Here is a 23,848-nt window from a genome sequence, read left to right as displayed (position 1 = left end):
CGATGGACAAATTAACTTCATCCTCCCCTTCCCCTTCCCTAACTCTCGTTCACATCACTTGACATGACTGACCCGTACTCGCTCTGGTGACTCCCAAAAAAAGGAAAACAAAATTTGATGCGAGGAAGTAAAACCTGCCAGAGGCAGGAAGAGCTGGAAGAATTAAAGGATTGATTTTTTTTCAATCCGAAAACGGCACATGTGACCAGAGATGAGCCTTTGGGAGTTAAGACTACGTCACTGACGACCGGTCGCAGCGGCTACTCGAGACGAGATGGAGAAAAACTGCGTCTCATAATCATTTCCTCGATGCATCGCTGATGAAATGGAAGAGACGTTGACAGGAGAGGCAGACGAGAGTAATGAGCGTCAAACTGGCAGAGCAGTCTCTGTTTGTTATCAATGCAGCGCGGAGGAGAGGAGTGGGCTTATCTCTAGGATGCAGTAAATAATAATAATGCATCTCTGACGGATCAGACTGTCAGAACGAACGAACCAGAAATGGAGTCAGAATACAAAATCGGCTGTGATGAGACTCCTGGAGTGTACTGCAGGACGTTTATCGACGAAATCATAAAGAACGCCCTTCTTTTTTTTCCCCCTTACAACTTTTGATTAACAGGTCTCTCTATGAAATTAGCTAATAGAGATTAGCTAATACAGAAATTTTTAGATTAAGGTGACAATACACAGCAGCTGCAAGTTTTTAAAATCTCTTTTCCTACATCAACCAAAACTCCAACACAACTCACAGTTCACATACAATGCAGGGAATTCATTGCAGTAAACTAATTCAGTATTAATGTACCACCATGAACAATGTGGTTGCCCTACATGCCCCTCCCATACACTCTTCCCACCTCACTCCTGTATGCATGTCTCTTTATGGTCACCCTAGGTATCATAGTTTAGTTCCTATTGATATTTCATTCAAGGATCTTTCATTCACGTAAGTCTTAGGAGAACACTGGCTAAGACAGAGGACTTCTCAGAATGACCAGAGTTACAGTAAATTGCACTTCATTAAATTCCTCACTAGCTCATCTTCCTTTACCTACTAATTTCCCCAAATCCCCTCCCCTACCCCTCCCTACTCCCTCCCTCAAAATTACACACATCTCCAATCAACATCTACACATCTTCCTTTGCACATAAACCCTTTAACTTTAGAATATTATATTTAGAGTAACTTTATACAGGAGTAGCGTCCATTCTAACTCTTCAGACTAATACTTCTTAAATGGACTTCCCTTGCGTCATTACTCTGTCGAATTTCAAAATGGGAAAAATGAAAGAGAAGCCTGACAGGCAGAAGATAAAAGGAATAAAAGAAAACATATATATATATAAATGTGTATATATATATATATATATAATGTGTATATATATAATGTGTATATATATATAATGTGTATATATATATATATATATATATATATATATATATATATATAGCTACAAGCTACAAGCTGATGAAACATCTTAGTAAACCAATTAGTTCTTCAAACATTCGTTCTCATCATGTTTTTTCATATTAAAACCAACATCTTGCTTCTAATATTAAACCACCTGCTGGTATAAACAGAGAGCAGTGGTTTATACATGAAAGTCAAGAGCTTATAACTTTACCAGCAATATCATCCTCGTCTGCTTGATGCATACAGTTGTAGCTTCCATGATCGACCACAACATCATCACCGCTCATTTTCTGGAAAAAAAGAAAACAATAGGGAAAAGAATAACATTGAGTCAAATTGAAACGTTCAGAAGGACCCCGCTATGTGCGAATTCTAAAGCGTTTGACAAATTAGAATTCCATGTAATTTCATTCTTCAATTTTAATCATCTACTGATAATGTGAGTATTCATTTTGTGGAAAATTTATTAACTTCGGATACAAACGTCGTAGCTTGAATAAACTAACCTCATTTTAAGCAATAAATCGTATACCTTTCGTAAAATTTACACATCAATTCAAAGAGCCGTTTTAAAAGCACGAATTGAGCAACTAGAACTTAAAACCGCTAGAACTATAGGATTACAAAATCAGTCTACTACACAAAGCCATGTTCAGACAATACATCACTCAAAGAAAAGCTTTGCAGTTTGCAACCAGTCAAGCAAAAAAATGATTATCCAACGTTCTTCATCGAATAAGTTTACGATAAAAATCTTTGGTTTTCACCCAGACATCTGTTGGTGTTTATCTCTCCCGATATCATCACAAATACCGAGATGAACACAAATCTGCTTTTAATACATATAACGTTAATATTCCGTGCTATTCCTGTCGTGTCTGGTTTCACCGTCAGACGTCGCGAGACGCCATTCCAAACATTGCCATTTGTTGTACTGGTAATTTACAACGACTGCAATGTACAGCTTAAAGCGGTACGTCGCATCTGATTGCCTATTTTTGTTGAAATTTCAATATTTTTTTATCTGATCTATTCAAATTTTGATGGTCTGTTTATTGACTAAATACTGAGCATAGTCCGGTGAGTATAATTGCTGACCCTCAGCTGCTCAAATTGTCACTTCTCAAAAAAGTCAAAAGTGGTATAGAAGTTACTGTACAACCTTATACTGTAGTGATAACAGCTATTATATTTTTGTCTTTAAGGAAGGTCGTAATTCCACTGTAGGCATTTGCCACCTGTATCTGTGCTGTTTTGGGTGACATATTGTGCCTTACTCTACAGATCAAACATGATGCTAACCAACTCAAAATCATTTATGATTCCTAAAGCTGGATCTCAAAAGAGATTCTTTGAACAGGCTCTGTTAAATGAATGGAAATAAACAACATAGGCAAATGATACATCAGCTTTTATATGTATATGTATATGTATATGTTTATATTTATATATTTATATGTTTATATTTATATATATATATATATATTTATATTTATATTTATATATATATATATATATACAAAAATATATATATATATACATACATATACATACATACATATACATATATTTATACATTCATATAGTATATTGCTTTAATGAAAGTAATGGATTGAGATACAGCCTTGGTCAAGGATCTTAGGTAATCACCGAAGAGGATGAACAGTCCGCAAACCATCCCGTGACGTATAGCGGCCTAGATATGAAACAGTCGTAAGATTTAATCAAGTAGAAAGAAGAAAACATGCTAGAAGGGAAGTGGTGAAGTAGCCTACATGAATAAACAAGGAATTCTTGGGTAGAAAGTAACATGTTTAAACTACCGACTTCCAAGGTAGAACCATGGCTAATAAAGAAACTGTTTTTACTTTAGGCGGTGATATTCTATTAATTAATTCACATCCAGGTACGACATGAAATTACTGTTCCATCCAAAGGTGATAATAGAACAAGGCTCGAAGCAAAGGACGACCAATCTTGATGACTTATGAAATTTCCTTTCTGTAATTAATTCAGGTTTTTTACACTTTGGAAAGTACTACGACGTACTGTACCTACATTTTCAATCTGCCCTATAACTGATGGATCGTCACTGCTGGGCAGTGGCGTTGTGTGTGAACAACAGAGATTGAAACCAGCGACGTTCCAGAGCATGAAAATGTACGAACCAAAAATTGTAGCTATGGGGCTTCAAAATGTAAGATTCTGAGGAAATTGAGGGAGGCAGCACTTAATGTTACTAACTGTTGTATATATATAGGTTAAATAAACAGGTTGTTTTGCGTGGAGAATGATAACAGCAATAATTACAACCCAATGGCTGTAGGAGCTGCTAAAGTGTGGGTTGGAATTTCAAAACCAGTAGCTGGAAAGAATTTTAAATGTCACATCACTAATGCCTCATGCTAATGTTTAGTATGTTGTGATCTTATAACATCGAGATCTGGGAATTAACCAGAACGATTCTTTAAATTTGTGAGCCCTGCACCAAATAAGAAACCTAAATTGTTTGAAATACACGTGTGTTGGGCCAACAAGGCCTTGTCTTTTCTATTAGACCCTGCGACATGGATCAACAGCCAATCAGACGCCAGGCTCAGTTTTACATAATTTGTCATGCAAGCACAGCTTCGGGTCGGCCCTGGAATCAGCGGTGACCTTTAACTTCCATTGTTGTTTGTTACACACACACACACACATGCACAATTTGACAAAGCAACATAACAATAGGCATTAATAGTAGCAGTATTGCACATCACATAGCCTTTGTGCCTTTCCTTCTTGTATAGAAACCGCAACTTCCTGTTCAGCGATCCCTATCGTGTGGGGTCTAGCTGATACCAAACACAGGGTTTCATGTAACTCACAGGGATTCACAATATATTGGATGCTGAACACAAGAGCGTGGGGTCTGATACGTAATGTGAATGTGCTGCAAATTATTGATGATGACATTAAAAGAGTTCTGTTAACCAGGTACATTTAACTGTACATGAATTACTGTACAGTGCTAGCATTGAAAAGAATCTTTGACCTCCTCACCATGAGAAGTATACACTGGCAGCTTACCCAAAACTATAAGAACATTAAATATGCCACTGATGTGATGAATATTCACAACTGTCTTGCAGGATTATCTTTGGTTTTTCTTTGTGACCAAAACTTGGGGTAAAATGGATTATCTGACTATTGTAATTCCTTTTAGAAGAACTGATTTAATTTGTTTGATTTATTTGGTTATTATTATAATTTTATTAACAAATATTGTTATTATTTTAGTTAATTTGTTTTCAATTAGCCATTGCCACTAAATGTCTTTCCTACAGACAGACAAAACTTGTCTTATATAAAATATTCCAAATATTTCTGGTTGTAGTGATATTCATTGAATCTATTCTGAATTATCACTTTCTGAATCCAAAGGGAGAAAAAGTGTGAACAATCCCAGACGTCAAAGAATATAGATCCATTTGGGGAATTTTGTCTAAAATGCCAACTGGATTGTTTCATTGTTTCAGTTCCCCTTTCTTGATGCCATTAATAGATGACTCATTTATTCTATAGATACCCTTTTGTAGAGATTAACAGAGTCATAATGTCACATAACAGCACCCAGTCGGCCCAGACATGAATAAGTTAACGACCAAGTGAGACCCTGCAGTTTATCACACCAAGAATGTATCCTCAATTAATAGGTTTACTATCTTTGATGTTCCTCCGCGAGCCCCTTACATTAAATACAACATTGAGGCACTACAGAGTGATTGTACGAGAGCTATCAAACGCAACACTGACAGCAGGTTCATCCACAGGGGGATTGGCTTCAAAAAAGCTACAAAATTAATGATGTTGAAAACCTTTGTCATGTTGTAACTTGTTTCTTTTCTTCTGTTACATATATTCACGGTTGAGAAAAGACAAAAACAGAGAGGTAAAACTAAAATGGAACTGACTTGAACTGTGAGCTGTAATCACGCGTTAAAGCGTCCGATTGCTTGAAACCGAAGAAAACAGAGGTAAATTGATGCGAGGCGGGTCAATGGGGTCGGGGAATGAAACGTTGCAACATACATACAGTAGGTAGATCAGAGTGCATACTGTACATTTATGTGAGACAGGTAAAAAAAAAAAAAAAAGGAGATAAAAATGCCACAATTTGCTTCCTTTTATGCCATTGATATACAGTTTTACTGAATATAGTTTGGATAATAGACTAGACATGTATAATAATAGCAATGACTAATTTACATATATTTCACTCTTTCTCACTTGATAGGCAGGCCTGCAGGGTTTTAAAACGGTTTCAGTACTTGTGAGCAAAATTAAATACTTCTTGGAACCATTTAATACTGTCAAGCAAGCTTAGCATAATTTGCGGTATTTTGGGAGCGCGTGCAATTCAGCAGCGTTTGAAAATGAGATAATATCACAGATGTTATGCAGATGAGGATTGCATCTCGGCTCTCATCCCAAAATGACATAAGGGCATCACCACATGTTACCTCTCATCTGGCCATAAAAGCGATCTGGCGGCTACATATATTAAGTTAAAGCTAATAGTCTCGTAAATCTGACAGTCCTTCCGACAGAGAATATTAAGGGAAGCTGCTTATTGTGATATACAACCTAGCACGTACGACACTTTGCGTGACATGACTTCAACAGCTTCACTGGCAGTTTGGCTTCAAAGTTGGCGTGTCTTTTCATAATGTACTGAAGGAATGCACAGTTTATGTACTTATATCGGCTCTAGCCTTGCAGACAAATAATAAATTAAAAGTGGGGGGTGGGGGAAGTTTTACCGGATTAACATCCTCGATAATTTATATATCATTTTGAGGATTAAGTTCAAGTGCTTTCAAAGGTGTATATATACATTACGAGTAAAACCGTTATTAGAACTACTACCGTCTAGGAGTGAAGCCAAGAGAAACATTGCATTAACAGGGATGTGCTCATACCGGGCATCGGAGGAGGGCTGTTGCGCCCGGCATTTCTAAATGCCACCCAGCACAAACAGCATATTAAACATTTCAGCCCAGCACTTTTTTTGATGATAAATTTAATCAATTTTACCAATACCAAAATATGGGTGAACACTTGGCACAGAAGTTTGCGCCATTAATTGGAAAAGATAGCATCTGCCATCTAATGATACTTCATTTGAAACTGTTCCAAAGGGGGGAGTGGGCCTCCTACCCCTGAGACTCCTTCCTCCAGGACTTGGATCCCACTACCGCACAAATCCGCCCGGCACTCAAATATTCCTGAGCACATCGCTGATTAATTTTACCAGAAGTCAGCGAACACTGTCTTGATTCATTCACGTTTATGTCTTCACATTACTTTTCAACACAAAACAGTCTCACAAAATAATTAACATCAAGTAAACTGGTCTTCCCAAAAACTGTCACAAACACAGAATTATAAAATAATTAACATAAAGTAAACTAGTCATTCCCAAACTGCAACAAACAGTATTACCACACCACAAAATAATTATTAATATCAAGGAGGGGAGGAGAGGGCCCCCGAGGGGGGGGGTGAGACAGTGCTAAACTGTGACCAATGTGAAGACCAGGTAAGTAGAAAAGTACAATAATAACAAGGGGGCAGCTACATTGAGACAGGAATGCAGGAAAAATCCTGTTCTTTTTCAAAAGCTGCTCCTTGTAACCAATTTATATATTTCTAGCACAATGTTATTTTACTATTTCAAAAATGGCCAAGCCAATCTTAGCATGTAATCTTTCACATTCAGTACATAGTATATACAAACAGAGACCAGATGATATTTTCCCAAATCATTTTGATGACAGAGACCTATCAAAATAAATCAAAGTCTCACACAGATTACACGGTCACGTGGAAGTGACACTTAGCAAGTGTCAGACACCTGGAAATGACATTTAAAGATACGTCTGTCAGGGATGTGACCAGGATTTCCTGAGTGCCGGGTATAAAGATCGCCGTCCTGGGGAAGGGGTCTAAGGGGGAGGGGAAGTCCCTCTCCTTTGAGAAAGTTTTTGATTTTTGAAGGTGTTCAGATGCCAAATGCTGGCACTTGTGTTACTTTTTAAGCACATACACAAGTACTAGTTTTTCTAACAATTTACATTTTTAATTTTTTAAGTAAAATATATTACGTACCTGGGTAAAAGTTATTAGTTTGTTTCAAAGAGATTTCACAAGGGACCGATTGAGAGCCGTAAGTAATGTTTCTCGCATGCGTAACTGATGCATTATTAGTCTGTATGATTTTGGCATTTTGGTTAGGCCAAATTTATGTTGAATATATTGTTAGGAATGTCGGGATTTTAGATGAAAATATTGCAGGGCGGCATTCAAGATTTTTAAGACAGTGCCGGGCGGTAATTTTTAGTGCTGGACGGGGCCGCCCAGTGCCGCCCCACGAGGGCACATCTCTGGTCTGTGTATGAATATCAGACACTGTCAACTGACGAACATACCCTGTGTGAATGAGCCACGTATATGTCTAATTAGTCAAAATGAGTGTTCTGTAAACATGATACGATGTGCAACAGTTTCAAGGCTCCAGCAGATTCAAAGCAATACAAACATATAAGTTTCATGATAAGCAGTGTTTTATTCCACATGATTTACTTTGCCACAAAACTGCCAATACATTTTGAAAAAAATAATTCACATTGATATGAAAGCTACTGCAGCAAATTTTGCAGACTATATTTGTTGCGTATTAAACTATTCCTCTTTTCTCAGATGTCAAATTCGCATGAGATGCGATTAGATTACAGTAATAACAAACATCACCATGGCGATCCCTTCAAGTAATAGCACACATCACCATGGCGATCCCTTCAGCTAAATACTTTTATCCCAAGTCAATGCCCTTCTAAAGACTGAACTGGGATCATTAGAATTGAAATGTCATGTAATTAAACAAGATCACTAGCAAGAATTTAATTGTAATCTTAAGAAATACTCAAACTCTATCAATCCATCCTCTCCACTACTCCATTAAACCATCCTCCCCTTTATTCAAACAGCCATTTTCTCCTAAAGTCCTCATACATGACAGGTACCATGGCATAAAAAAAGCATCTTTCCATCTCCTTACCATTATCGAAGCGGAAGTAAATGCCATCATTAAGGCAAGAGCAAGAACGATATCATCCAAGCTTGAGTGTCTTATCGACAATATTTTACAATATTTGAAAAGCTATGCATCCTATTTATTTAGCAGAACTTGCAAGCATCTTTTTTTCTGTGTGGATGGACGAAACAAGTTTTGGAATTGCTGAATCTCCCGTTTTCAAAACTTGATATGTATAAATATAGAAATATTACATACATGTGAATTATACCCCTAGGGTGCTACATTACGAACAGTGTGCAGTTGACACACCCAGGGTCTTTAAAGGCATTGAAGACTCACCCCAAACCACGTGCCGCCCTCTGAAAAAGTTAACTTTCCGTTGCTTGCAAATTACATTTTCTTCTTGTCGCTGCAAAATGCAGACAGTAATGAAACTTGATACCTTGTTATCTTTAATCTAGACCAGAGATGTCCATCGCTGCTATGTACACTGTGTTGTGGGTATTGACCGTAGCTGTATGCATTGACTGTACACTAGTGTCTAATTACCGAAGGTGGCAAGCTGTGTGCGTATTTTTGGGATCGATGGTGCTGTCGAACACTTCTGTTACACCTCATTCGAAACTAGGTCAAATTACCGGCATTAGACGTTTCTTTGTGCGCGAGTCTTCACATCCTTTAATGAAGTATACTTGGAGTCAATTTAAACATAAACAACAAAAGTTCCACTTTTCTTGAATACAGGACAGCTTGAATAATTTAGTGTTCAACTTCTGTGTAACAGTTGTGAATGCTCTTAACACATCTGTTACTGTGCAGGGAATACTTATCCTACTGTATAGATGCAACATGGCTAAGCTGTAATACAACTACATGGATGTAATGTACAAAGTAGCAGTTTTTGTGCATAATAAGCCAGAGTCCTGTGTAAAAACACCATAGCAAATTTGCTCCTGTTGCATAACATTTTGCTATGCAATACAAAAATAAAACTATTCCCTGCATAGGCAAATTTTTGCATTTTTTTCTTGTGTGTTGATAGCATGCATTGCTAATAATTAATGTGCAACATTAATATTAATGGTCTACATTATCTATATTAGGGGGAGTAAAATAGTTATAACTTTCACAGCAACAACCAATTGAATAATGTATAATATAGCATGGTGCAGTATAGTTTTGCATAGTGTATAGTATGCAAAACTATCATGCAATATAGCTTTGCATAATATATACTATGCAAAACTAAACTGCATAGTGCAATATAGATTTGCATAGCATTGCTTTGTAAGATGGGCAAATTGATGTATACAAACTGTGCAAATATGTTTAGCAGATTTTTCCACATAGGAACGATGATACTTCATGTGCTTGGGCAAATGTTCAGTCTTCAAAAATGCTGCACAATACTGGAACACTACTTTATTCCATGAATCAACTATTCATGTGTCTAATGTCAGTGAAACAAAATACTCAGAGTACCTTACCTTACCCCTCCCTCAGCCCATACCCCAGCCCATACCCCTCCCCATACCCCAGCCCATACCCCTCCCCATTCCACAAGCTTGTGGTACCATGGGATTATTCATTTGCCATAACTTTAATTTAATCATGATCCTAGTAGAATGTTATATTTCCCAGCATGATATTTATGGCATTCAATTGTCTGATAAACAATTGATCCTCCAGACAATGAAGAGTAGAAGAAATGTCTTATGATATTTAAAATGATTTTACCCTTGTGATTTACCCTTCTGACCTACAAGGAAAGCACATGTTTGCCAACCGCACGGCATGCGGCAGCATACGGTTAACTCAGATATTTGAACATACTGTAAGCTACAGTAATTCACAAACAGTTTTGATTCACACAGCTTCACCAATGTACTGTATGTCACACTTTTTAATTTAAAAATTTGACTTTCTCTGAAAAGCGACATAGCAGGTTTGCTCAAGGTGATGTAAACTATTGTGCAAGAAATATGAAGAGAAAAAAGAACAGAAATGGTTATAACAGACTTTTACAGACTTTTAAACCACAGTATGAATCCTAAGAAGCAGTAGTGAGTAATATTGAGCCCAATATCAGTATTAGGTCAAATTGTAAAATGTTTATAACTTTGCCATTTGTTAAACCTGTTTTCTATTAAAGAAAATAAACATTGAACAAGAACATTATAAAAGAAAAACTTGACCAATCCAATGCCATATGTGGCTTGTATGATGACATATTTACTGTAGACTTGCTCAAGTGTTCAGTCGATATTAACATATACATGTAGATATAGTATATCTTGGTGGTGAAAATCTTCACATGAAGTCTTCTCACAAACGGTCACACTTTGGGGCAAAAAAAGCACAAGCAGTCATAATATGGGTATAGCTTAATCCTTCATTACAAAATATATATCATTATAGGCTGTCTATAGGATAACAGAATGCATAATCCTGAATACCATAAAATTTTGTCAATATTGGCAGATGGGGAGGGGGGGGGGGAGGGGGAATGGGAGATGAAAGAGCCTGAGGGCAATTAGGGGCTGCAGGGAAAATATGGGATAAATTATATCTTTCATTAAAATATACTTTTGATAGCTAAGATGCATAATTAAAAGAAAGGAACAGTGACATTTTTCCCGGGCTAGAACTGGCTCTTGACGCCACTGATTGCCATCTCATTGCTATCCCATCTATACCCTCGCCCCCTCCCATCTCCCCCTCCCTTCCCCCTATGCACTCTCAGGCTAGAGAGTCAAACCATGGATACTAAAGTTCAAACTTGGAAAGTCTACTGGTCTCCTCTGGAGGTTTATTTACTTTCATTTGCACGATTTAACAGTCTTCAGAGTCTGGGATTGATTGAAGGTTAAGAACCTCTTTGGCAAGATATTGGAAAATTGATCATTATATAACGATAGTAGCATAGTTTGCATAACATTATAAAATCCACAGGCAGGCATTTTCTCATGAGAGGTTAACACTAAAAGGAGAGTGGGACACCAGGGTGAAACTGAAATAATCACAATGCATTCTTATTGGTTTACCTTTCAAAAGTTCTAAAGAAAAAAGCAAAATGTGCACCTGTCTTGATATTGCCATGGTGATGTGAAAGAAGCAAACCACTTTATGTAAACAATGTCTGAGCACTGACACCAGGCGACTTTGTCCTGCCAAACTGTTTTTTTTTTTTTTACTTAGCACAGTTTTTGTTTCTTACCTTCCAAGAAAACTAATTACGTATTAGACAAAAATAGTTCTAAATGACTTTGTCATGCAGTACAAAGTTAACATTTACCACTGCAAAAATTGTTCACATATATGGTAAGTCAATAAAGTGAACAGAGCAAATCGGTTAACGTACTACAATTAATGTATGGGATGCCGAGCAAGCCTTAGGTCCTGAAATACACATATCTACAGTATGTCAAACTAACTTGGCATGTCAGTTACTAATGCTCCGTCTCATTGAACAAAATCATCTTACTACTACATGAGAAATTGACATCTGATGCTCTTTCCCCACAAATCACAATTTCTCAGTGTTCTCATTTGCTCATTCAGATTCTAAAAATCTGATCGGGAGAAATCAGTCTTAGATGTCAAATTAAACTGTCATATTTCAGTTTCTTACAATCTTGATGGCAGGACTCTGCCACATGACATTCTGTAACACTTTTGATTGGAAGAAACTGTCTACATGTATGGGAAATCTACAAATGTCGAACATTAACTTCGCATAAAGTGAAGATGTCAGGTTCTAGCATTCTGATTGGCTCGTTCAGATTCCATAGGATTCTGATTGGAAGAAATCGGCATATGTCAAAATATATTGCAACAGTCACCTTCTGTGTGCATAAAAAGCTATTTAGGAAAGAGAACTTGAAAAACAGACTACAAATGTAGCGTAGGCCGTACAGATAGTATTTATATGAATGTAATGACTGAAATTAATGTATTTCTAAATGGACCACCCAAAAAAATTCCTTTCTAAGAGTTTATGACACTTTGGCAGTTTCTTGACCTATAGTTTCTTACACTGTGAGTTTGCATTAATTTATATTTTAATATTTTTTAATAATAATACATTTACTATCCTAGAAAAGTACAATTCAAAAGCACAATTTTTGTCGCAATCTTCTCTTTGCTCAGATACGAAATTCACTATTGATTAATGAAACTGATAGACGACACCTTGATTCAAGATACCACCGCAAGTATAAGTGTACACTACAAGAAAAGGCCAAGGTCAGGGCAAACGCTGGTGTCTCGCCTCTACGTTAATATTCTTTCATTTTCAGCACTTCGAGTATTCTCTACCGTCGTTGGTTTTTTTTTCTTCTTGTTTTCCATCTTTTTTCTTTTTATTCCTTCTTCCTTCTTCAAGGCATCCTAGATGTTTGGTCGACTACATCCACCCATCTCTTCTCATGATGAATTGGATCAATATTTCACCTCGAACCTTTCACAGCTCAGACGAAAATTGGAAGATGCAACTAAAGCCATTAATCAGCAAAAGAGTTGGAACTCTCAGCAATAAAGCCCGTCGACAGACTGTGTATGTGCACTTTTACACTTAAGTCACACTATCTTTAGATGCCTGCAAAAGTTACATTCTGTATTTTTTATAAAGTATTCCATTCCCCCCCCCCCCTTCTTTTTATTGTTATACTGCATGATATTCTGGATATATCCCTGATAATGCCTTATACTGTACTTTCCTCCTTCTTTAAGGCCCGGTCACACTACAGCGATATTTTATCGGAATACGGTCCGATTTTTCCGATTTTAGGCCGCAGAGTGAGGTTTGTGGTAGTGAAAGTAATGAACGCAGTGGAATATTCGAATACCTACTCCAAATCTGAAGGGTTCTGGAACGGACTACATTCTGAAGTGACGTCACATCGAAAAACGATAAAAATCGTAAGAGAAATCGGATAGCTATCCGATAAAAGGAAACGGAGTCAATATCAACAGTTAGGAGAGGGCTATTCCACATCGGAATGGCTCAACAGATAGCAAATCAGGTCCTGTATCACTGTGGCTAGAAGACCCGAACGAAAAACTGGCAGTTTCGATTCCTCCGGGAAAATCAGATAGTATTCCGATAAAAAAACGGTATAGTGTGACCGGGCCCTTATAAAGATGAAGGCTACAGTTAGAACTACAGTACTGTATGCATTCTACTTAGTGTTACAATCTAACATACTACCATACAATGAACCAAATGAACTTGTTTTTTTTTTCTTTTTTGGCAGATGGTTTTTCTGATTAGAGGTTGCAGTATACTGTTAATGTTTGGGATGTAAAGTAGGGGGCTACAATGGGGGTGTGGGGGGAGGGGAGGAGAATCCTTGGTGGGGTCCATGGGGCAAGGCATCTGTATTTGTAGGTATTACTTGTTCTGTCATAGTCTGTCAAAGAGGTGAAGGAAGAGGTTAGTTTTAGATAGGGAGGAAGGGGGGGGGGTAAGGGATAAGGGCATAGCACTTTAATTTAACACAAATAGCAAACTCCTACAATAAGAAAGAGAACAATTCATTTGTCATGTAAGTGGTAAATAAAAGCAGATTGATATCTCATTCCCAGTGATGAGATGAAAGAAGCAAAAAGGCCTGCAGAAATGCTTCCCCACTATAATAAAAAAGTGCCTGGATCTAAAATAAGTACACCTACATATGATTTTGCATGTACAGTATGTAAACAGTACAGCATATGTATGCAAGATAAGTAAATCAATGACCTTGGCTAGATTCATTTAGGTAGATTAAATTCGTCCATCTGGTTCAGTTGATGTTGCGCATTTTATTTCCTACCAAAACAACAAGTCTGGCTTCCAGCTGGCTAGGCACGGCTCTGTAGTTATTATCGAATCACTGCATAACTTCTCTCTTTGATCATGGTAGGCTATACTGTAGTCTGTACAATGTAAAGTACTGTACTTTTGAGAGAAGAAGCTCTTTATACCGTTACTAGGACAAGTAAGTGTTCACGGTCTGTTTGGTTTCTGCATACAGTGATGTGCAAGAAGACCGCAATTTGCCGACTGTGAGTGATACGCACAATCATTTACAAGACTTTTTCAGATAAGGCCGAGAGAGCGAGAGAGAGAGAGATAAAAGAAGGGATATTTATCTGCAGAGCTAGGAAATGCCAATGGACTTTTATCAATTAACATGTACATAGAAGGTTTCTATATGCTATCTCTCTGCAAAACAAGATGTAATGGAAGATGCTATAAAAATAATTAAGCTTTTCCCTCACTCTTACCTCTGCCTGCTTTCCCACCCTCCACCCCACCCCCCTTCTCCCATCACACCTAAAAGTGATCATTGCCATGGAAATCTAAATATTCTATGGTCTCCTGTGCCACTTTCAAGACTTTGAATTGAGCCTGTACTTAATTGTAATTGACCTTGTGGGTTTAACCTGTTTACTTGGAATTATAGCATAAATACTAGTGTAAGATTAGGTACTCGAACACACATGCTTAGAACCTATACTTTAACCCTACAGTGTTACTTAAAGTATGTTTGATATCAAGGCTATAACATAGCATATAACAGTGTTACTTAGAGTACCCTTCACTAAGTAATGGTGCTCAAGCTTAGGAACCTTGTACTATTACTCCCATAGATTACACTAAGTAATGGTCCTATAGCTTAGAACCTTGTACTATTAACCCTACTTACACTAAGTAATGGTACTCTATTACTCCAATAGATTACGCTAAGTAATGGTCCTATAGTTTGGAGCCTTGTACCTGTATTAACTACCAACTGGTGTAATTCTACTTGTACCCCATGTTGCTGTTCTCATACATGTAAGTACAAGCCAAACATAAGAATCCACTAGAGTTCTTCAGCGAGTTAAGCTAAACGGATCTACTCTCTGTGTAATATCATAGATACTAAACACACGTGCAAGCTTCTACACTATTTTTCTCATTACCTGATATTCCATTGTTGGCTTTAATTAACACACAGAACTCCGGCTAGCCTAGAATCCATAGTCTGTATGTATGGGAATCCGAAAATCTCTTGAATCCCTCTTGGAACAAAATGGATGCTGGTTTGCTTTTGTTTCAGGACACGATAAAACTCTTAGTAGATATTCAACACAGAACTTAAGTCAACGAATGATTCTCTACTTAATTCACCTCACGGTCTTAAATACATAAACCGTGTGTTAACGTCCCTATATAAGTTTTCACAATGGAATGCCTTTAGTGCAGTCAAAACAAAGGGTGAACTTTGAATGAGGAACTTGCTAAGACAACAAATAGAGAGTAGCTACTGTATTTTTGGAATGGCTGCTTGGGGTCTGACCCTTTCAAGCATGACTGCATCAGTTATTGAAATCAGAGATTATTTAATGTGAAACAAACTCATATAAAGTAAAAATAGGTTTATTTTTGGTACATATTATGTCATCAATGACATACATGCATGTACACCAACAGTGACAATCATAGGCGTAGGAGGCGGGGGGGCTGGGGGGGCTGCAGCCCCCCCAACCAAACTTTGTTGTGAAAATTCGGGCAGTATGCTAAGAATTTTTCGGGCACCTACTGGAAAAAGAATAATTTGCAGTGTGTTTTTCATTTTTTGGGGGGTGAAAATTCGGCAATATGCTGAGAATTTTTCGGGCATCTACTGAAAGAATAATAATTTGCAATGTGTTTTCAATTTTTGGGTGAAAATTCGAGCAATATGCTGAGAATTTTTCGAGCACCAACTGAAAGAATAATAATTTGCAAAGTGTTTTTCAATTTTTTTGGTGAAAATTCGGGCAATATGCTGAGAATTTTTTCGGGCACCTACTGAAAGAATAATAATTTGCAGTGTGTTTTTCAATTTTTTTTGGGGGGGGGGGGAATTTGGGCAATATGCTGAGAATTTTTCGGGCACCTACCAGTGGCGGAGCGTCCATACAGTCAGAGAGGGCGGATGCCCCCCTGACGGACTCAAATGGACTGCTGGCGCCCTTATCAGCTTTTTACCACTTTTTACTTATTCGCGATTATTGACTTTTTTATTGCGCTCTCAAATACCTATTGATATTTGTCACATTTTGTTGGTGCACTTTTCTGACAAATGGCAATGACACCTATTTAGTCTTCGTTTATCTGCAAATTAGCAAGGCCCGGAAAGGGTCATTTCCGGCGATCTAGGGAGTATCTTTACTCAAAAAATTTCTGTACGCTCCGCGCCAACCTGTGGTGGCGCTCCGCTTAGATAGTGTCGAAAGCGCCCCTACAGACCATTCTCTCCCCCCCCCCTGACCACTACCCCTAGCTCCGCCACTGGCACCTACTGAAAGAAGAAGAATTTGCAATGTGTTTTTCAATGGTTAAACTTATATTATTATTATAATTATCATTATTGTTGTAACGACTTCCCCAATAATTATAACCAATATGGAAGGGTGATAAGACGGAAAATGATTTTATGTTATTGGCATGTGATGTAATAACCGATGAATGCCTATATGATATGCACATTAACATGTGGAATGCCCACTCTGCGCGCGAAAAATTTTGGTTATATTTTTCGGGCAAGTCGTTACAGCCCCCCCAAATCAAATGAGGCTCCTACGCCTATGGTGACAATGTGACATCCTAGTGCTAACGACTACTGTATCCAATATGGGGAATTCCACAAGACCGAAGGTCCGCAAAACCGAAGGTCTGCGAGACCGAAATTGGTCTATGGATGGTCCATCGATAGGCGTATAACTAGACTCTTTCATTAGAGGGGCTTCAGAGGGGGTCAAAGATATTGACAAGGAGGGAGGGGGGGGCAATATTGTATTATTAACTTATATTGTATTCTAAAATTTGTTTGGGGGCATCAGGGAGGGTGGGGGCAAGACTTTTGAGAGCGGGGTCTTCCCCGCCCCCTCTGGTTACACCACTGGTGGAGCCCTAGTGTCAATTCAAGCCGCCCCAACCCCCTTGCGCAAGTCACTGGTACGACTATGAAAATAAATGGCTGTAAATTCTTGTTAATTACGCGCTTTATCAACGTAATTTAAACGGTAGTAATATTTTTCTATACCACTATTATAGGCCTAGTAATAATTTTGGTCTCGCGGGGCCTAGAGCTCCTTTCGTTCTCGTGGGTCTAGTTATAGTTTCGGTCTCGCGGACCTCGGTCTCGAAGACCTTCGGTGTCGCGGACCTTTTTTAATTTCGGTCTCGTGGACCTTCGGTCTCGCGGACCTTCGGTCTCGCGGCCTGTATCCATCCAATATTACTAAATTACAATACTAACCGCACACACGTTACAATTATTACAGTACAAAACTGCCCGATCTATATACACTTAGAATCTTAATAGTGAGCAGAGGTGAGCCATGATGGATCCTCACACAAATCAAGTGAGGTTCGTGGGAGAAGTCGTGAGGTGGGGGAAGGGGAGAAGTCAGGGGGTGGGGAGGGTAAGAGGGAAAGAAAACAGGGAAAGTGGAAGATAAGAGGAGAGAAAGGGAAAATGTACTTGGCCTGGTGGTGTATATATTCCAATTCCAAGTTTCTTTCCTCCCATCCCTTCCTCCTGCCTCTCCCTCCTCCAAAAGGTCATTAACCATTAACTCCACAAATGTTTGTGTACATGGCCATGGCTGGTAGTATATAGATCATGTACAGATTATGACGTCAAGTATTTGCCAATGAAGCATGCTCCCCCACCCCCATTGCCCCCAACCCCACCCTCAAGAAAAACAAATGAATATTTTCTACAAAATGACCTGATTCATCATCTAAAACATAACCTGGTTGAAAAAAGTTTTCACTCAGAAATACAATGTTCATATCATCTCAAAGTCACCTTTTGACATAAAATAGAAAATATTAACCCACCTTTGCATGGCTCTCACCTACAGTAGTTACTTTGATAGACTGAACAGAAACAAAAACCTATAGATGAAGAACTGGCTTTGTAGTACTGTAAGTATATTTTAAGAAGGATTTCATGATTAAATTACCATCTTTTTTAAGGAATGAAAGCAAGATATATTGACAGGTATATCCAGAGAGAGGCAGCTCAATTCCCTGACTGACGTCAGAGGGAGACATCTGCAGGAATGAGTCTCCCGACCAGACTGAAGTAAACCAAACTTTTGTCTTGTATGAACCACATTTTTTCGAGGTTTCGAGTGGTAACATCTGAGCCGGTTCGAGAATTAAACAGTAATATCATTTCAAATCTTCAAACTCCTTCTTTCCGTGCATTTATAATCAAGTACTGTATCTTCTCAGGTGTGTTTTACACCTTGAGTATAGACTGACTGTTACAGAGAGAGAGAGAGAGTCGAAAGGCGCAGAGCAGCAAATTACATGTCAGTTAGGAGGGGGGGTGGGGGGTTCAAAATTGTAGATGGAATTTGTACGGTGTGGGTGACTTTGAGATGTCAATTGAGAGGAAACTGTACCTTTTAAAAGAACAAATATATATTTGGAAATGAACTTTTACCTGCTTTTGCTGCTACAGTATGTAGTACCTTAGTATAGCTTTAATCTTCTAGCTACAAGTTTATTTACAGATAGGTTTGCTAAAATTTTGTATTCATGAGAGGCATTTCATAGCTCTGTAAAAGCCACTAAGATCGAACTATGCTTGCAAGGCATACAAATTTCATGAACTTGCCTGCATAAACTAGATGAACTATAATGTACTTTGGATAATTGTTCTTTCATATATTTGTCTGCATGTACTGATCTAATTCGATGATATCCTCGACCAGAATTGCATTACAGTAGGTTAGATTATTGTCAGTTTCAAAACACTTGAACGGATAATTTTATTTGAAAAAAGGGTGGTTTGAGCGCTTTGGGTGGTAGAATGCACAGGAAGTTCAATGACCAAAATGGTGTGGTACATTGATTGCTAAAATGCACCAGTTCTTTCAAGGCACCGTAGACCAAGAGTGCTGATGTTGTGATGAGACAGGTAGGCAGGCAAAGAAATAAAGTTAATTTTTATTATTCCAGGACTTTCCTGATTGAGACTTGAAACCACTTTCTTGGGCCAGCCATGTCTTAGAATCTGACATGTCTCAGATTTGCAGTTATATTGTCTTGTTCACCTTGTATTACTATGTGTTGAAACAAATAAATCATCATCATCATCATCATTAGCAGAGAAACTGCTTTGGACTGTGTTGCCCTCGACTTTAACTCCAACTCCACCACTGGACGATACCCTTGACAAAGAAACCACTGACTTTTCATCTTTATATTTTCATGAGATCATCCACAGCATGCGTACAAAGGTATGCAAATGTGCAATATGACAAAAAGTGGTCAGATATATCCCATTTTAATACTGTCAGTCTGTCACCCTTACAAGCAATATAACTTCCATATTTTAGAATGTGATATATTAAAATTATAAAGGGACGGGTGTCACATATATCATTTAATGCTTAAAACCCCCACTCAAACCACAGAACATCTCCTGTTACACCGATGATGGATAATATACACTGTAATTATTATTCCATACCGTTCACATATTACACTTGCATGTCTGGTCACATGCTATGAATACATACAAATGGATATTCTCACGTCCAATTAGGGTGAACGTTTGGCAAGATATCAGCATGGTATATCCTGTAATAGACTATTAATTTATCATAAATTAATTTTCACCGGTATTCATGCATGCAGATCTACTCAAATGTCAGCAGGAGTTCTCAGTGTTTGCCAAATATCCAATAAACACAATACCAATAACAGCTACAGTGTACAGCACTGTGCGACATAATTTAAGGTCAAGTTATTTAAAATTGGTTGTGATTAGTCAACAAATTTTTCTAGTTGCTTTTTCCTGCAGCACCTAAAATTGGAAGGATATGTGGTAACAAGATATCCTTTACCTCCCTCACCCCCCCCCCCCTCGGCAATCCCCCTTAAGATAAAAACGGTGAAATAAGTGAATCAACTGAATTGACAAATTAATGTCATTTCATGAAAGACATCCATACCAAACATGCATTATTGTAAATTTCTGTGATCATGTATGTCTACTAAAGGCTAAATAGAGTAGTTTGATCTGCAGTGTAATTCTCTATTTGATTCAGTTGCAAGTTATTCCACTAAGGCCTCATTTACATGGGTCATTCCATATCAAATCACCAAACTTTAGAGTATGTTGTAGTTCGACATCTTTGCTGAGAAATGAGACCTCAAAAGTCAAGAAAATGCCCAAATGCCACAGTGGCGCCCAAATTGCAGAATTTCAAAGTGTGATAAATCGGCCAATTGTGAAGCAATGCAACTGAAATTTTCAGAATATGCTTATATTATGGTGTTCCAATCATACAACAAATTTGGGAATTTTTGGAGAGGATGCAGCAACAGCCATCCGTGATTTGACACGGAATGATCCACATTAAAAATCAGACCCTGTGCTTGGTGTTGAACATTACATCAGGTTCAACTGATTTTGAAACCTGATGCATCCCCCCTCCCCATCCCCTCCCTCTACAAGACAACGAAACGAAAGGCACCGATGCAGTTTTTGCTTCATTACAGTAGATCTTTTACCCATAATGCAGAAAAAACTGCTGTTATCATTTAGCAAAATAACCAAAAGCTCTAAATCCTGCTTTTAATTGATAGATCCACAAACCTCTTTCCTTGGATCTTTCTTAACGCTGCTCCTTCCTGTTCGACCTTTGAACTCATCCATGGCAACCACGGTACAATCTCTGGCAGTGATTTCAAACTAATACGCAGCAAATTCTATTTCCAGTATTTAAACATTCCTTACAGAGTGTCATTGTAGGTATAAGAACGGCCTTTTTTTCCCTCTCTCACTCTCTCTCTCAAATTAAATCCACTGCTCGAATCTTAATCCGATCACATCGATGCAAATCTGTAAATCACTGACGAGTGGAATCTGGTTCACAACCGTTGAATATCACGCGTTGTGTGCTTAGCCTAATTAAGAGCGCCAAAATAAATGACAAAAATTCTGTCAACCTGTCTATCTCTCCTCGCCTAACCTTAAAATCCCATCAATTAAAGCCAGTTTTGCTTCGAAACGAGACGTAATTTTCCGCAGTGTTTTTTTCAAAAGTGGCCTGCTTCTCTTGAAGACCATAAACCAAATTCGCAGCAGCAGCAAAATAAATGGATTTTGGACTACGCCGACCAGTTTATCATCAGCTGACTGTATGGACACGATCACGGCAAAGTATGAAGTCCACGAATAGAAATGAACGGCTGAGAGTCTGCTATGAATTACCGACACAGAGTATTAATTTATTAAAAAAGGTGATGTTTACACAGCGGATAAAATGGCTTTGATAAACACAGCCAATGTGATAAGTCAGTCAGTATTTGAACAAGACTAGGCTGTGAATCCTGCGGCCAAAACGATCGTTGGTTCTGTCGTCAGGGCTGATCCTAGAAACCCTCGTTAATGTCACCACCCAGCCAAGATTTGTCTCACATAGCATCTACGCATCAGTTATTGTTATACTGGGGAGAACCAATTGAAATGGGTCTCTACTTTGTGTTGCTGCGACAGAGGGCTCTTGCAGACTACTATTAATAATCTACCTGACACTTTACGGGGGGAATATAAAATATAGTGATTTCATCTTTCCAAAGTGTTGTTAGAGAGTTTACTTCTCAAAGGCAAGAAGCTCTGATGTGTTGAGGTTTATACTGGGTTAATGTGACAGATTCTATACAAACTGTGTAAAGATGGTACTACACTGTAGGTTATCATTATCACTTCTTGGCAGAAGGGTAAAATAGTTTGGTATCCAATGTTTGATGGATATAATGTTAAGCAAAACAGACACTGTAAATCACCTCTCTTGTTTCTTTAAATTTTGAGGTATATTAACTTGAACTGTTAAAGAGCTTCGTAGTGCTTGATACCAGCACATGCAAGGACTTCTGCCAATTTACAATGCAAACTGGTAGTAGGTGCAACTCTACAGTAGATATTATAAAAACAGGAAATAAAATGTGTGGTTTTGCATAGATTTATAATCAACTACTGTACTTGCTGTTCATATTACACACACAGTGGATGTTCACAAGCGGCGCTTTTTTCTTCTTTGTACAAATCACCACTAGTGGAAGGGGAGGGGGAGGGGGGAGGTAGAAAGGAGGAGCAGGAAGGAGAAATGCAGTGAAACTTAGGTCCAAAAGTCTATTGGGGTGTTTTGGCACTGCTACTAGTTCTCAGGCTTAGAATTGTACTTTGGTTTATTAATGATGACTGTATTACTGACATATCATGTGTTTTTTCCTAATGTCTCAATACTGACAGAAAAATGCAAGTGCCCATTTCTTTTCTTTTTTTGGCTAGTTTGCAAAATTCGCTGACAGTTAGCCAGTAAATAGCCTGAATTTTTCGAGCCTAGTTCTGCCTGTACTAATCGGCATGATATAGATAACTGATGACCGAAAACGTCATTTCTCTTAAAAGTAAAAGTCCCAAGCAAACAGAAATCTCACGATTATCGGAGACTGTTTTACATCTTAATGATCAAAATGATTAAATGTTTTCTCTTCAAATAGAGTTAGTGCAGAGCCGTGTAAAGGTTAAGGTACCATATTTATTATCATGTAACTTACGTAAAGTCAAAATCACAGACAGGACATAACTGAATGCTCACTTCCTCAAATATTTAAAAGCATCTTTTTACGATTGGTTCTTGTACATATCATACAAATATCATTTATACACAGTTTTGCAGTTAACTTATGCCTGATTGGTCAACTTGAAGTAAAGGAATGGAATCGTAAGGGGGTGTGATTTACACCCCTGCTTCCAATTTACTGTATACAACTATTGTGTCAAATTACATGCGTAACAAACGACGACGGAAAAAAGAGGTGACCGCTCAAATGATCTCGAGTCAACCTCAAGCTGGGTTTACATTAACTTACGAATTTAACAACGAGCACCCCCGTTAGATCCACCTTCAATCCCAGTCTATTGCTGGGTTCAAAATATGGGGTCTGATCCACGTCATCATTTAAAAAGTTAACATTTCAAAATTTAGCACCAAGCCCTGGCAGGGTTCAACAACTTGCTGACGATCTAATAAAAGCGGGGCTTGCCACAATTTTTAATTTTGCAAATTGTCATGATTTTCGCAATCAAATTAAATATTCCAGTTGAAACATTGATTATTGACACAATTTATGGAAAACAAATAAAGAAATCTTACCAGAAGCCATCCATCTTTCTTAGAAAATTCGGAGACATGATCAGGATTGATTTTGCGAAGACTCGATCGGAGCATGATTGTAAATTAAAAATGCAATGTTTCAATAAACTCCTGCAAATTTTCTAAAAATTTAGGAAAATGTCACGAATCT

At 38.0% G+C, this 23,848-nt stretch overlaps 1 protein-coding gene across 9 annotated transcripts in view; it reads right to left on the bottom strand.

Moving 5' to 3' along the window:
• LOC139964834 (electroneutral sodium bicarbonate exchanger 1-like) overlaps positions 1 to 23,848 on the bottom strand; it is a 119,693-nt gene that overhangs the window by 43,329 nt on the left and 52,516 nt on the right. For 5 of the 9 annotated variants that reach the window (XM_071966848.1, XM_071966847.1, XM_071966850.1 and 2 more), the window contains one exon: positions 1,630 to 1,708. In XM_071966848.1, the coding sequence (XP_071822949.1) occupies positions 1,630 to 1,708 (79 nt within the window). Of the gene's footprint in view, positions 1 to 1,629; positions 1,709 to 15,444; positions 15,716 to 21,131; positions 21,935 to 23,697; positions 23,842 to 23,848 lie in introns of those variants that run through there. The other 4 variants (XM_071966844.1, XM_071966846.1, XM_071966845.1 and 1 more) reach the window with 4 other exon arrangements.

This window comes from Apostichopus japonicus, chromosome 23, assembly GCF_037975245.1.
Source record: "Apostichopus japonicus isolate 1M-3 chromosome 23, ASM3797524v1, whole genome shotgun sequence".
Lineage (NCBI taxonomy): Eukaryota > Metazoa > Echinodermata > Holothuroidea > Aspidochirotida > Stichopodidae > Apostichopus > Apostichopus japonicus.
The sequence above is the reverse complement of the archived record's forward strand: the minus strand, read 5'-3'. Positions and strand labels throughout refer to the sequence as shown.